The 14,525-nt window shown below is 49.7% G+C and overlaps 1 protein-coding gene across 3 annotated transcripts in view; it reads right to left on the bottom strand.

The window, feature by feature from the left end:
* Nucleotides 1-259: 259 nt before the first annotated feature.
* ALDH1B1 (aldehyde dehydrogenase 1 family member B1) overlaps nt 260-14,525 on the bottom strand; it is a 241,346-nt gene continuing 227,080 nt past the window's right edge. Inside the window, exons 1-2 of one of the 3 annotated variants that reach the window (XM_040481749.1) lie at nt 4,211-4,473; nt 260-1,982 (exon numbers count right to left, since the gene is read on the bottom strand). In XM_040481749.1, the coding sequence (XP_040337683.1) occupies nt 413-1,972 (1,560 nt within the window). In that variant the 5' untranslated portion in view covers nt 1,973-1,982; nt 4,211-4,473 and the 3' untranslated portion in view covers nt 260-412. The other 2 variants (XM_040481751.1, XM_040481750.1) reach the window with 2 other exon arrangements.

The following is a 14,525-nucleotide window of genomic DNA, read 5'->3' as shown; positions in this document are numbered from 1 at the left end:
GGGGCCAAGATTTGGCATCCACCTAGTTCGAAACTCCTAACGCCTTCCCATCCTATGTCTAAGCCATCAGGTTAATCCACTGGGAAGTTCTTGGATCAGAAGGAAGAACTGAAAGCCACTGTCCAGGTGGTTTTCAATGTATTTTCTAGACTCCCAAGATTTCATGGAAGTAACTCAGGGCCACCAAGGGGGCTGGGACCAAAGGGCAGGTGGGTAGAACTTTGACCCCAGTCCCCAACCCTGCTTTAACTAGAGCAGCTCTCATTTCAATTGCTTTATTGGTGAGCTTCCCTCAAAGAGTTCATTTGGGACAAATAAAGTGGGGGCTGGGGCTAAAAAATGATTTGGCAACCGCTGGTCTAGGTGATTATGGAATTCCTGGACTGGAGGAGGGTCTCTGTGTTGGCCATTCTTATGAGTTCTTCTGAGGAATCTTGATGGTAACTGTCTTCACCTCGGTGTAGGCCTTTAGCCCGTCCTCCCCCAGCTCCCTCCCATTGCCAGATTCCTTAAACCCTCCAAATGGCGTGTGGCAGGTGACAATGTTGTAGGTGTTTACCCACACTGTGCCAGCCTGGAGTGCCTGTGTGAAGTACATGGCTTTGTCCAGGTCCCGAGTGAACACGGCGGCAGCCAAGCCATATCTGGTATTGTTGGCCCTCTCGATCACCTCCTCCATCTTCTTGAATTTAAACAGGGGCTGCACAGGCCCAAAGATCTCCTCTCTGGCGATCCTCATGTCATCCTGCACACCACCAAAGACCGTGGGCTTGATGAAGAAACCACGCTCCCCCAAACGCTCCCCACCGCAGAGAAGTTTTGCCCCCTCCTTCTGGCCAAGCCGGATATAGCTCAGGATTCGTTCGAATTGCTCCTTGTCCACCTGGGGCCCCTGCTGAGTGTCCAGCTCAAAGGGGTTCCCGACTCTTCTCTGCTTAGCCTTCTCCACAGTTCTCTCGAGAAACTCATCGTAGATGGATTCTTCGACGAAGGTCCGGGAGCCTGCACAGCAGCACTGGCCCATGTTGAAGAATAGGGCTTCGTGGCACTGCTCCACAGCATGGCCCAGGTCAGCGTCGGCCAACACGATGCTGGGGCTCTTCCCGCCCAGCTCCAGGGTGACTCTCTTCAGGTTGGAATCGCCAGCCGCCTTCTGGATCAGGTGGCCCACCTCAGTGGAGCCGGTGAAGGCAACTTTGTCAATATCCATGTGCTGGGCGATGGCCGCTCCTGCCGTCGGGCCATAGCCAGTGATGATGTTCACCACCCCAGGGGGAAAGCCTGCCTCTTTAATGAGGGAGGCCAAGTACAGGGCAGAAAGGGGGGTCTGCTCTGCCACCTTCATGACCACAGTGTTGCCTGTGGCAAGTGCTGGGGCGAGCTTCCAGCCCTGCATGACCAAGGGGAAGTTCCATGGGATTATCTGGCCACAGACACCAACAGGCTCGTGCCGGGTGAAGCAGAAATGCTCGCCATCCATAGGGATGGTCTTGCCGTGCCACTTGTCGGCCCAGCCGGCAAAGTACCGGTATACTTTGATGACCTCATCCAGGTCCAAGACATAAGACTCCTGGAAAGGCTTCCCATTGTCCAAGGTCTCCAGTGAGGCCAGGTAGACACGATCCCGCTCCACAAGGTCAGCCAGGCGGTTCAGCAGCCGGCCCCGCTCTGAAGCATCCATCCGGCGCCACGGAGACCCCAGGCGGAAGGCCTCACGGGCTGCTTTCACAGCCCGATCCACATCAGCCCGGTCCCCTTCAGCCACGTGGCCAATGACCTCTCCTGTGGTGGGGTTCACTGTTGGGAAGGTCTTCTTGCTGGCTGCATCTTGCCACTCATTGTTGATGAACAGCTGGTTGTAGTGGATGTCTGGATTCCGGATGGGGCTGGGGAGGGCAGCTGCCGAAGAGTATGGGGCAGTCCTGCCATAGAGGCAGAGCAGTCGGGGCACAGGCACCAGGAAGCGCAGCATGCTCACGACTCTGGAGGGGCACAGGGGGAACCAGAGTGAACGGGTGACAGGGGACAAAGTGGTCCCCCAAAGGCCCACCAGCTAAGATGTTCCAAGATGCTAGCATAAAGGGGTGTCACTTCTAAAAACATGGATTGTAAGGGGTACAAAGGCCCTAAAGAACTCTGGCCCATCTCCTTCATGTCCCATCTTTCCCCCAGCTCACTCCCTCACCTCTTCTGGGTCTTGGGTCAAATGTCACCTGCTCAGCAAGGCCTCCCCTGACTGCCTTTTGTAAAATTTACAAACGTGCAACTTTTCTCACCTCCAGCACTCTGTCCCCTACCCCGTGCCTTATTTCTCCCCATCTGACACACCAAATAGTATATTTACACACTCACATGTTTATTGTCTGCCTCTCCCCAATAAAACATCAGCTCTGAGAGGGCCGACATTTTTTTCCCCTGCTTTGCTGTGTCCCTGATACCTCGAAGAATGCCTGCTACAGAGAAGCTGCCCAACAGCTAGTTATTCAGTGATATATATCAAAATTTCCACAAAGACTGTTCACGATTTGACCTAATAATGGGTAGAAACCAAGGGACTGACAGACAGAGTTACCTCTGAAACAGGGGCTTGCTTCACTTTACCTCTGTGCCTCAGTTTCCTCTTATGTGAAAGTCCTCAAGGAGCTACACTGAACAGAGCTGTGCACATAAAAAGCATGGTAAGCCTCCACCCCAGCATATCAGAGCTGACCTCAGACACTGGCCCAGCCGGACCCAGGGCAAAGGTCTCAATTTCCTAGGAGTGCAGCAAGTCTGGTAGCAGCTGGGAAGAAGGGCCTGTTTATTCTTGCCTACAACTCTGAAAACAGGGCAGACTTTATTAAAACAACTAAAGGGTTACTTGGGTGGCTCAGTCGGTTAAGCATTGACTCTTGATTTCGGTTCAGGCCATGATCTCACAGTTCGTGAGTTCGAGCCCCTCATGGGGCTCTGCACTGACAGCACGGAGCCTGCTTGGGATTCCCTCTCTGCCCCTCCCCTCTTCCAGCTTGCTCTCACTCTCTCTCTCTCTCTCTCTCAAAATAAATAAATAAATGTAAAAAAAACACTTTTTAAACCAACTATAAAATTAAGACAGTATATAAAATGTATTCAATGAAATTTAAATGGGGTATAAAACTTACAGATTCATTGAAACAGTTACTCTTTAGCCAGGACATCAATCCCTTCACCTTCTCTGTTTCACTTGAGTCTTGACCCACCCAGCAGCCAAAAGGAATTGCACCTGCCTTCTCCACCCCCACTCCCCATCCCTGTATGGCTCACCCTCTGCCACTGGGAATCCTGGAAAGCAAAGCCCCAGCCAGGTCCCCCAGCTTCATATAAATCAGAGCCCTCCCTTGGAGGGTGGTTGAGCCAGCAGACCTATAAGGGATACACTCAGGTTCCAACCTGTTCAGAGCTCTGTGCCGTGTTGAGACACAAGAAACTTTGGGTCCAACAGACCTGGGTCTGAGGAGGGAGGGATCCCAGGGGAGGGGTAACAACCCAGGGGTGGGGGAGTGGAGGGGCTAACCAGGTGAGAGAGATAGTCATAGGCCAAGGCTGGCAAGTCTTTCATGCTAAGCCAAGGCTGTTCCTCCTCTAGGGGCTTAAATAAATAGGGTCTGTGCTTAGAGCTTCCACTTGCATATAGTAAGATCACTGCTCACAGCACAGCACACTTTACAGTTTGCAAGTCATTTTCTTAGCAGTAAGTCACTGAGACTCCCAGCAACCCCCGGGGTGATCTGGGCAGATGATGACCCCCGTTCTGGAAGACGGCTGGGGATCAGAGAGGCTAAGGGGGACTCACCAAGGGCACACAGCAAGTAAGAGTAGGAGTCTCAGCCAGGATTCCCATAGTCTCAGCTTTGTGTTTCCTCTGACTGTGGGCAATTTCTTACAGTTCCTGGTATTGGTGCCCACTGTGCCAAGGGCCGGCCGCCCTTCTGGATCACCCAGTACGTGGCACCAACTTCACCTTCTGCGGGCAGGGGAGCGCGGGTCACAGCTTCCTGGCTCCGGTCAGGGGCTCTAGGCTGGAGTGCGCTGGATGGGCGTGAGCTATGATTTCTAGCTAAGGCGGGCAAGGTTTGCTGGGATCTAAGTCCTCCGGGCCCCAATAGGAATCACTCCGTGCCCCGGGGGCAGGCACAAGCTTGGAAGCTGCAGCCTGCCCTCGGGATCGAGAGAGAAGGGCGCTAATTACCTGCGGCAGGCTCGGGTCCAGGTGCAGCTTCAAGCTCTTCCAGGTCTAGCCCAGCCTCCAGCCGCTAGCCCAACGCCGGTCCCGCTTCTGCGCAGCGGCTCGGCCTCTACCCCAAGCCGCGAGGCTCCGCCTGCGTCCCAGGGAGGGCCTATCTGCGGCCCGGGGCCAAGGCCGCTCCTCCCTCTAGGCGTGGGCCGGTCGGGGCTGGAAAGGCCGGGGATAGGGGAGGGCAGCACTCCCCACTTCCCGGGTAACCCAGCCACCGGCTCCCCCCCACCCCGAGTCTCACGGCAAGCAAGAACGCCCTCGTCGCTTAGCGGCTCAATGGTGCGGTCCGAAAGCGCTCCTTTAGAAGCGGAAACAAAGACCCAGAATGGGGCAGGCCTTTCCCAAATCACAGTGATCACTCCAGTTACATTTTGCATATTCTCCCGCAAGGTGCACCTAGTTAGGTCCTCATCCTCGAGCCTCTGCTTAACCTCTACTGTGCCTCCCTTGTCTTCCACCTTCGCCGCTCTTCTTTCCTGTAACTTTAAGATTTTATTTGGGTGCACTTTAAAAATGCATCTTTTTTTGTTTGTTTGTTTTTTTGCCCTAGGACAAAAAAAATATAGGCACAATGTAGAAAAGCTTGGAAAACACAGAAAAGGATGAAAGAATTTTTAAAATACCTTCAATGCAGTTTTTCTATCAATTTCTGAGAAAAATGTTAAAATCTGTGACAATTGTGGATCTATTTCTTCTTTTAATTCCATCAGTCTCTGCTTCATATATTAGGTACATATATATTTATGATTATTTTGACTTATGTATTGAGCTTACATCATTATGAAGTTCTAGTTTTGATCTCTAGGAAAAAAAATACCTTCAATCCTTTCACCCAGAAGTTGCCATTTATCTTGTCCATATTTTTTCCTCCGTATTTTTCAAAAATCCACTTAATAAAAAGGAAATCTTATGGTGACCTCTATTTTGCTGCCTGCTTTTTTTTCTTTTTCTTTTTTTTTTCACTTAGTGATTTATTATGAACCTTTTCCATGTCACATTAATTAAAAAGCAACATCACCTTGTCCAAAGTGGGCACCTAATTCCATGGTAGGGTAGACTGCTGATGGACACTTAGATTGTGTCCATTTTGTTGTTGTCTTAAAGCGTGCTAAGCACACATCTCTGACTCGCTCCACCTCCACTGTGCCTTCCTTCTGGTTGGAGAGAGTGGGAAGCTACAAGCTCTTGTAGCCTTGTTTGCAGCTAGAGTTCTGGAGTGAACTGGCTGCTTCCAAACAGCAGTACCCCTGCCAGCTGTGGAAGGTGGAGGTTATTTTCCTGCCCCTTTGGAGGCAGGAGATTGTGAAGGCAGGTTGTGAAGATTCTGCATTGGTGTTCCTCCTGGGTATGGGGTGGGGGCTGTGGCTGTGGCTTCTAGACTCCTACTACCTGCTCTTTGAATCACGGCTGCAGGGGTGTGTCTGGACCTAATAGCACCCGAGGTGGCCTCAGACAGTAAAGAGACTGGTGAGCCATGTCTTTCTTTGTTCTGGGAATCTGTCCTGAAGGACTAGTTCTCCCTGCTTCTCCCTCCAGCCCTTCCAACAATTCTATCAGCACCTGATTCTCCATATTAAATCCCTACCTCTGCACATATTTAGCACTCACATTTTCCTGTTCGACCCTAACTGATTCATATAATTTTTTCTTAAGCTACATCTCTATGGAATCTTCTGTTACCATGTCATTCTTAGAATGTTTACAGCCCTTGCTGCAAAATGTAGTTCTTCACTAAAGCAGTGAATCTTGTGTCTTGCCACAGCTCTGTTCATGTCCTGCTTTGGTTTTCCCCAGAAGTGTGGAGCCCCTGCCTAAGCCCCTTCTGCTCTCCCACAGCACATGGCCAACCTAGCACGTCTTGGGTGCTTGGCACTCCATGATGGGCTGATTCAATGATTATTTGGTCAGTTAACAGCCTCATTGGTAGAGGTAGTGAGTCCATAACAAAGGGAGTATCAGTTTTCATGACAGTTTGGAAAGCTGTGGCCAGAGGCCAGCTGGCAGATAGGAAGTGGCCCCACAGAGACAGGTTGAAATCTGTGTCCTGTGAGGAACAGCTAAAAAACTGGGGTATCCACCCCTTGGAACTCACAGGACAAGTTTTTGCCCTCCAAATTTCCAAAGGACACAAGCAGACATCTGCAGGGTCCTAGAAAGCAGAGCCAGATCAGTGAGGGGAAGTTATAGGGGGCAGAGGAAGTACTTCCTCACAAATCAGTGCTGGCTAAGGAGGGATAGGAGGGTCTGCTTTGAAAGCCAGTGAGCCCCCCCGCCCCATCACTGAAGGAGTACAAGGAGGGATAGACAACCATTTGGCAAAATCCTGTGGAGAGGAGTACCAAATAAGGACTAAATAAGACAACTGGCTTCCAAACTTAGCTGTGCATCAGAATTGCCTGAAAAGTGTCAAAAACAAAACAAAACAAAACAAAACACCACAATCTCCTGGATCTTACCTTCAGAGATTCTAAATTATTAGATGTTGACTGAGACCTAGGAATTTTTTTTTTTTTAAGTTCTCCATATGCTCCTGATATGCAACTCTGTCTGGGAAGCACCGATCTAAGTGGTCTTTGGGGATTCTACGACTCTACCATGGATGGTTTTCAGAAAGGGACTAATCCAGTGAATGCTTTGTTTGGATCTAGATTCCATTCAGCTCGCCGCCCCCCCCCCCCTTGACATTTCATAAGCTGTGGCTTTCACCAGAACTCACAAAAGTAGTCCTGTTGCAAGTTATTTGTAAATGCAGCCAAAAAATTAAAAAATAAAAACCTTCCACAATGTCTGACATTTACAGTTTGGAGAAAAGGATAAATGTGTCATGGCTCAGGGTAAAGTGCATAAATTATTTTTGCAGAGAGTTGACTATTGTTCAAGAATGTTTTGGATTCAGCTTTTTAATTGGCAAAAAATATCTAGGCCTCTATAACGGATGTTGGGCCTGGAGCCACTGTGAGTGTTTGTACTAAAAGGATTGAAGGAGAAATAGTGAGATAACACAAGCCACAGCCAGGTCATTGTCAGCAAGGAATGTCACTCAGGGATGTGTTTACACTGGCCTGGTGGGAGAAGAGAAGCTATTTCTATCCTTTGGTGTTTTGGAGCCTTATATGTCTAGGAAGTTACTAGAGAAGATTCCTGGCTCTGAGACAGTGAACAGATCAGATAGATTCCAAACAAAAAGACATGCGAGCTGCACTGGGCATTTATTCTGCACCGAGCATAACATGTGCCTCCATTCTCTTCATTTGAACCGGAGATGGAAAACTGGGTCAAGACAGTGAGGGAGTTGTAGGGAATGAAAATTTAAAAATAAAAATGCATGTAAAAGTAAACCAAAATAGGGGCGCCTGGGTGGCTCAGTCGGTTAAGCGGCCGACTTCGGCTCAGGTCATGATCTCGCGGTCCGTGAGTTCGAGCCCCGCATCAGGTTCTGTGCTGACGGCTCAGAGCCTGGAGCCTGTTTCGGATTCTGTGTCTCCCTCTCTCTCTGACCCTCCCCCATTCATGCTGTGTCTCTCTCTGTCTCAAAAATAAACAAAAACGTTAAAAAAAATTAAAAAAAAAAAAGCAAACCAAAATATACCCCGTCCCCCCCCCCCCCGAGTAAATCTCTACACTCTGTGAAGTTTACTCTGTGTGAACATGACCGAAGTCTCAATGTTGTCAAACCAAACGTGCCCTGAGTATTGACCATAAACTCTGTTTCCCTTCCACCTGCCTGACTTCCTTCCTCTTTCCCTCCCTCTGCACCTGAGTTTATAGTTGAGCAAACTGAGACCCAGAAAGGGAAAGGGACTTGCCCAAGGACACACAGGCGATGCGTGGCCTGAGTTTGCGCTAAATCCCGGCTCTCACACAAGCACACAAATAACACTGACAGGGAAGCAAAGCACGCGGCAGCGCATGGCACCTGCAGTTAAGGGTCTTGAGGGAGAGAGATTATCCCGGATGAGATGGGTGGGTGCGATGTCATCACAAGGGTCCTTATCAGTGGGGTATGGGAATGTCAACAACACCACAGGAGATGTGATGACAGAGGCAGAGGAAGGAGTCAGGCAGCCATAAGCCAAAGAATGCAAGCAGCTGGAAAAGGCAAGGGGACAATTTTCCCCCAGTGTCTCCAGAAGGAACACAGCTCTGCCGACACCTCAATTTTAGCCCAGTGACACCCATTTCTGACTTCTGAGCTCCCAGAACTGTAAGATAGTAAGTTTCTGTTGTTTTAAGACATGAGGTTTGTGAGGGAAACGAATATGTTGACTCACTCATTTATAGCCCTTGTAGGCATTTGAGCTCATGGCCTCTGACCCGAGCATGAGCAGGCCTGGTGGTCAACATCTTCCGCTATGCAGATGCCATAATTACGAGCAAGGGACATTGTTTCTTTCATTCACCCAGCATTCCTTTGTTCCAAAAAGGGACCCTCTCCTGCCTCCACCCCAATCATGTTTTGGAGTCAGAACCGCCCATCAATGCATTCTCCGTATTCTGGGGACCTTGCTAATCCTGTTAACTATAAATGCCTTATATTTTGCATTTCTAACAAGTTGCCTGGTGATACCCATGCTGCTAGTGCCAAGACCGGGCTTCAGATAGAGGGTGGAAGGTGAGATCTGAAGGACAAGCAGGGGCAGACTAAATGAAGAGGCAGGTGAAAGGGACAGGCTTATGCATAGGCCTTGAGATGGGAGAGGTCAAGTGCACTTAAGGAACTGGGAGAAGACAAGCGGGAGGAGGGAAGGAGTAAATAGCTCTGGAAGAGGCTGGAGGTGTGGGCAGGGGCCAGACCCCACAGGGTTCTGGAGGCCCAGGTAAGAACTCTAACCCCTGGGCCAGGCACTGTGGATAAATCTAACGTGGTCCCACCCTGGAGGAGCTCAGAGGACAGTGGGAGAAGCCTGACCCAACAACACTAATGCAATACACTACCACCTGCCTCCAGCAGAGAGTAGCACCTAGCTCTGTGAAAGCAGAAGAGGGAGCCCTGAGAGCCCCCTGCCTGGGACTTCTCGGGAGATGACTTCTGAGCTGAGCCCCATGTCAGTTAGAACTAGTTCAGACACGTATCATTAAACAAGTGGCTCTCAACCTGTGGCTGCGTGGTAGCATCACGGACAGCTTTTTACAACACCGATGCCTGAGCAACACTTCTGATTCCCAGTCAGAATCCCTTGGTGTGGTACCGGGTTGTCTGATTTTCATTGTTGCTTTGGTCTGTTTTGTTTTTAAGCTCCTCTACTGATTCCAATATGAAGTTACATTTGTGAACTCCTGATGTAAGAGAAAACCCAAAATAAAAGTGGCTTTGGGGCACCTGCGTGGCTCAGTTGGTTAAGTAGCTGACTCTTGATTTCAACTCAGGTCATGATCTCATGGTTCGTAGGTTTGAGACCTGCATCAGGCTCTGAGCTGACAGCGTGGAGCCTGCTTGGGATTCTCTCTATCTCTCTCTCTCTCTCTGCCCCACCCCTGCTCTCCCTTTCTCTCTCTCAAAATAAATAAATAAACTTAAAATAAAGTGCAGACATAGGGTGTCCATGGTGGAGTGGAGCTTGGCTTTGTCTTCATTTCTAGGGCAGAGAATTCTATTAGAGTTTGGAGGAAGAAGGAGGCGAGTAGACACGATCCAGTTTGCAATTTGAGAAGATTATTCTGGTTGTAGTGTGTGCCTCCTCCAGTTTCCTAGGGGGAGAGATAATTCCAAGTTATGTTACCCCAAACAGCAGGTGTTGATAACTCCTTAAGCTAGCTGCTAGTGGACACAGGGGGGTCATTATACTCTATTTCTGTGTAGACTTAAACTGGTTCATAATAAAAAGTAAAAAAAAGTACCAAAAGATTATGTTACCAAGTCAACAGAAGGTGTTCTCTTGGTTCAAAGGCTCTGTAATATATCTGTCCCTTTGTGACCCTCATAATTGGGCTCAGTGGGTCCATATCTTTATCTCAATGCACAATTACGGGACAGCAATCACAGGATGGGGCATGAGTGGCACAAAGGGCATGGGTCTGGGTGTCAGAGCTTGGGCCCCAGTCTCTTCTCCAGCCTCTGTGTGACCTTGAGCAACTTCTTTCTCTTGGCCTCAGTTTTCCCCGTTGTTGAAGGAGGAACCATGAGATACACGAAATGGCCATTACAGGATCAGGCCCCCAGAAAGTTACAATAAGGCTGTTAAATAACGTTCATTGTTAGCAGAGTCCTTGGACCACAAACTTTGGCCCTGCACACGTTATTTGTGCAACTGTCAGTTGCCTTTCCTATTCTGTTATCGTTACTGGTTATGGGCAGTGATGAGGCAATGACTGAAGTACAAAGTCTTGGCAGAGGCCAAGTGTATCTTTACACATGTGCTGACTGAGAAAGCCTGAGATACTGCCCCACCGTTTGACACTTGGTGCGGATTTGCCGATGAATGCACAAGTACCGCTTAGATCCAGGAATATCTGACTACAGCAGGGGAGCAGGGATGAGCCTCTGCTCAGGATGACCTTGCCTTTCACTTCTGTCTCCAGTCATCAGTTCTTCCTGCTTCTAAGACTATTTCCACACTAATAAGCATCTGCCTTCCATCTTTCCTCCCTTCACCCAGCTCCTATTATGGATGACCCTGTTGCAGAGGCCCTGGTGTGCACAGATGAACCAGGCACTATCCCTGTCTTGAGGCCTCAGACTGGGGAGGCAGACAGACATGGACACTGGTGTGTTTCTCTCACACAGTATGAGGAAGTTCCATGGTGCCAACACAGCAAAAAGAAATGAAATGGAACACCATAAATCCTGTGAAGGACCTGGGAGTCTTCCTGGAGGAAATAATACCTGATCTGAATACTGAAAGCTGAAAAGGGCCAGGGAAGAGATGGCATTTCTGGAGAACAGAGTTGCATGTGCAAAAGACCAGAAATGAGAGGTGCCTGGGTGGCATGGGGAGCTATGAGTAGCTTCTGCTGGCTGGTGCCTGGGCTGTGATGGGTAAAGTGGGGTACAGTGAGAGAGCCAAGGCTGGAGTGGTAAGGGGGACATATCATGAAGGGCCTTAAGTGCCATGCTAAGGAGTTTCAATGTCATCCTGAGCAGTCACAGAAGGGCCTTAAAGCAGGAGGGTGACTTGGTTAGATGAGAACCATTCAATTTCATCAGATCCCATGGCAGTGAGTAAGGGTTAGGTTTAACTCTGAGAAACAGAGACTCTAATACCAGTGGCTTACACAAAATGGGAGTTGATTTCTCTAAATAAGTAAAATAAGCCTGGAGGGGAGCAGTGCAGGGAGGTGACAAATGATCCTCAAGGACACACATCCCTTCCAATTCACCATTTGGTCATCCTTAGCAGCAAGCATTATCTTTGTGGTTCAAAATAGCAGCTTCCACATCCATATTTCAGGTGGCATGATGGAGGGAGGGATGTGGACAAAAAGGCAAATCATGTGTGTCCGCTGCTTTTGAAGCAGGGTCCCCAAAGCTACCCACAAACCGTTCCTCTTGCATCCCACTGGCCAGAACATAGTCACATGGTACAACCAGGTAGGCTGGGAAATGTAGTCTTTATATTGGGTGGTCATTTGGGGAGATTCCATTTCTGTGATTCTGTGGGAAGACAGACACTGGAGAATAACTGAGGCTCTGCCACAGACCCTCCTAACTCTGTGAAGACAAGCGTTATCAGCTTCGGTTGACAGATAAGGACCCTGAATCGGTGCACCTGAATTGCAAAGCTTGACTTTGAATGCTGCCCTCTTAAGCACTAGGCAAGCTACTGGAGGTGACTGACCTGGGTTGAACCTCCCCTCTCTGGTTCCAAAGATCCTGCCATGACTGCCTCAGTGGGTCATCTGGGAGGAGAAGCTCCCCACCTGAGAGGATTCCCATGATGGCTGATCCGGCCCCTGGCCTTACAGAATCAGGGACAGAGCAGGGAGCAAGGGGCGCCCTTAGAGCTTCTGCCCTAATGTTGCCATTGCACAGATGGGGAGACTGAAGCCCAGAGAGGCAAAAGGACTTCTCCAGATCCTTCAGGGAGTCCATGGAGGTTGGAGGGGAGAGGGGCTTGGACTACCACCTGTAACAAGAACCCACACATGTCACAGTCTTATTTATTATTCACCTGGTATCTAGAGTGGTTTTTAAACAACCTTTTCAGATAGGCTGCATTCTGGTTAAGGTGGCAGCTGCAGGTTGATGAAATTGCCCCAGGGTTTGAATAAGAAGGGTGTTTCCCATAGCACATCCTTTCATAAGGACTATGGACCACGGGACATTCCTTCCCCAGGACAGAATAATGTGTCTGCAGTGATGGGCAGGATGGAATCACAGAGGAGAGAGGACATGAAATGTAGTGGGTAGAGCCCCAGGCTGGGGGCCAGAGGCCTGGATCCCAGGCTGCCTGCATCATTGTGTGCCCTCTGGGCCTCGTTGTCCATACAGCGAGGGGACTGGGCTAGATCACACACCCAAATGAAATCTCACACAGAAGGCCAATGTCAATCCATGTGAAAATGAGCTGTTTGCTGGACACCCCCACCCTCCAGGACCCCTGAGGCAGCTCTAGGGGTCTCTGTGGCTCAGTCGTCTTTCCCAGCTTTGCCTCTGGGCTGAGGTGTCTAGGAATGCGCACGAGAAGGGGCATGAAGTGACTCAGGGACAGGAACCAGGGAGTGTGGCCCCCACCTGGTCTGGTGAGAGTCCTTCACAGGGTCTGGAGGGCAGCTGGCCAGGTCTGTCCTCCCAGGGCCAACTTTTTGGACCAAATGACCTCCTAGAAAGGAGGGTGGATGGACAGATCAGGGGTCCCTCGCTGGGCAATGGCTTCCCAGCAGTCTGAGTTTGTCCACAAGCTAGACCCCACTCTGGTGTGTAAAGGTGGGTAGAGGCTCCTCAGAGAGACAGTATCAAGACTGAAGAGTTCTGAGCCAATGGAGGAGCCTAGGCATGCTATTCAAGGCCCTGAATGCCAGAAAGTTGCACTGACGAGTGAACATAGAGCCTGCTGTAATTATTCTATGCCTGGTCCTTGTGTCCCCCTCGCTGGGCCAGGCATGTCTCCTTTGGATGCTGAGTCACGAGAAGGTTTTGAGGGTCCTCGGGCAACAGCTAGGAGGCCAAAGTAGACACAGGTGGGCACCTGAGGGCTCAGACATTGGCCGCTTACAAACTGGTAGGTGATCATTTCATATTCAAGCACCTAGATGGCAGTACTAATGCTTTTCAACTGAAAATCAGTCCTGCACTGTCATTTAGGACTTGAGCCAAAGGGGTTTATCACCGTGATGAGAGGAATATGAACTAAGAGCATCGTTACCCTGATTGTACAGGACAGGAGACTGAATTCTGAGCTGGGACAGCAACTTGCCCTAGGCCAGGCAGAGAGACCCTGGCAGGGCGGGGCATGGTGAAATAGACCTGAAGTCTCTGCCTCACACCCTGAAGCCACTACATAGGTGGCCTTGGAAGTACAATTAACTGCCTGCTGGGGACAGATCCATGCCTTTAATAGGCGTGTTTATTTTATTATTTTTTTTTTAATTTTTTTTTAACGTTTATTTATTTTTGAGACAGAGAGAGACAGAGCATGAACAGGGGAGGGGCAGAGAGAGAGGGAGACACAGAATTGGAAACAGGCTCCAGGCTCTGAGCTCTCAGCACAGAGCCCGACGCGGGGCTCGAACTCACGGACCGTGAGATCATGACCCGAGCTGAAGTCGGACGCTCAACCGACCAAGCCACCCAGGCGCCCCAATAGGCGTGTTTATTTAAAGGGCTTCCCAACTCTCAACACCCAGAAGGAAAGAAGAGAAGATTCAATCTCGTTTTCAAACAAAAAGAAAACCAAAGAGGAAGGGTAATGAGGGGGCAGAATCATCCTCCAGTTCATGAGGCCTGAATCTCAGACTGTATTCCACCAAAGCCATCTCTTTTGCTGGGGACAAAGGAGCTGCTGTACTGAGTGGGGTTGTTTGTTCACCGAGCCACGTTTGCAAATTTGTTTAATCATTCTCTTCTAGTGTGTGTCACCATTTCTCTGCTTCACAGAGCAGCAAGGTGTGGCTAAGAGCGCCCTCCTGCCCTAGATGTATGGACTTCAGTCCCCACCCAACCTGGGTGTGCCCCTGCTCGTGGCCTTGATTCCAGCTCCCAGGGCTTGTTGCCTTGAGTTCCATTCCAAAGCTCTCTTGGGCTAGGAAACTGTTTCTGCCTCCATCTGAAGAGCACTGAGGAGCACAGAAGAGGAAAAGCAATTAGTTTTGAAAACTCAAGGTCACCCCT

The sequence above is a fragment of the Herpailurus yagouaroundi genome, unplaced genomic scaffold (genome assembly GCF_014898765.1).
Source record: "Herpailurus yagouaroundi ecotype Mexico unplaced genomic scaffold, PumYag 160, whole genome shotgun sequence".
Taxonomy (NCBI): domain Eukaryota; kingdom Metazoa; phylum Chordata; class Mammalia; order Carnivora; family Felidae; genus Herpailurus; species Herpailurus yagouaroundi.
The sequence above is the reverse complement of the archived record's forward strand: the minus strand, read 5'-3'. Positions and strand labels throughout refer to the sequence as shown.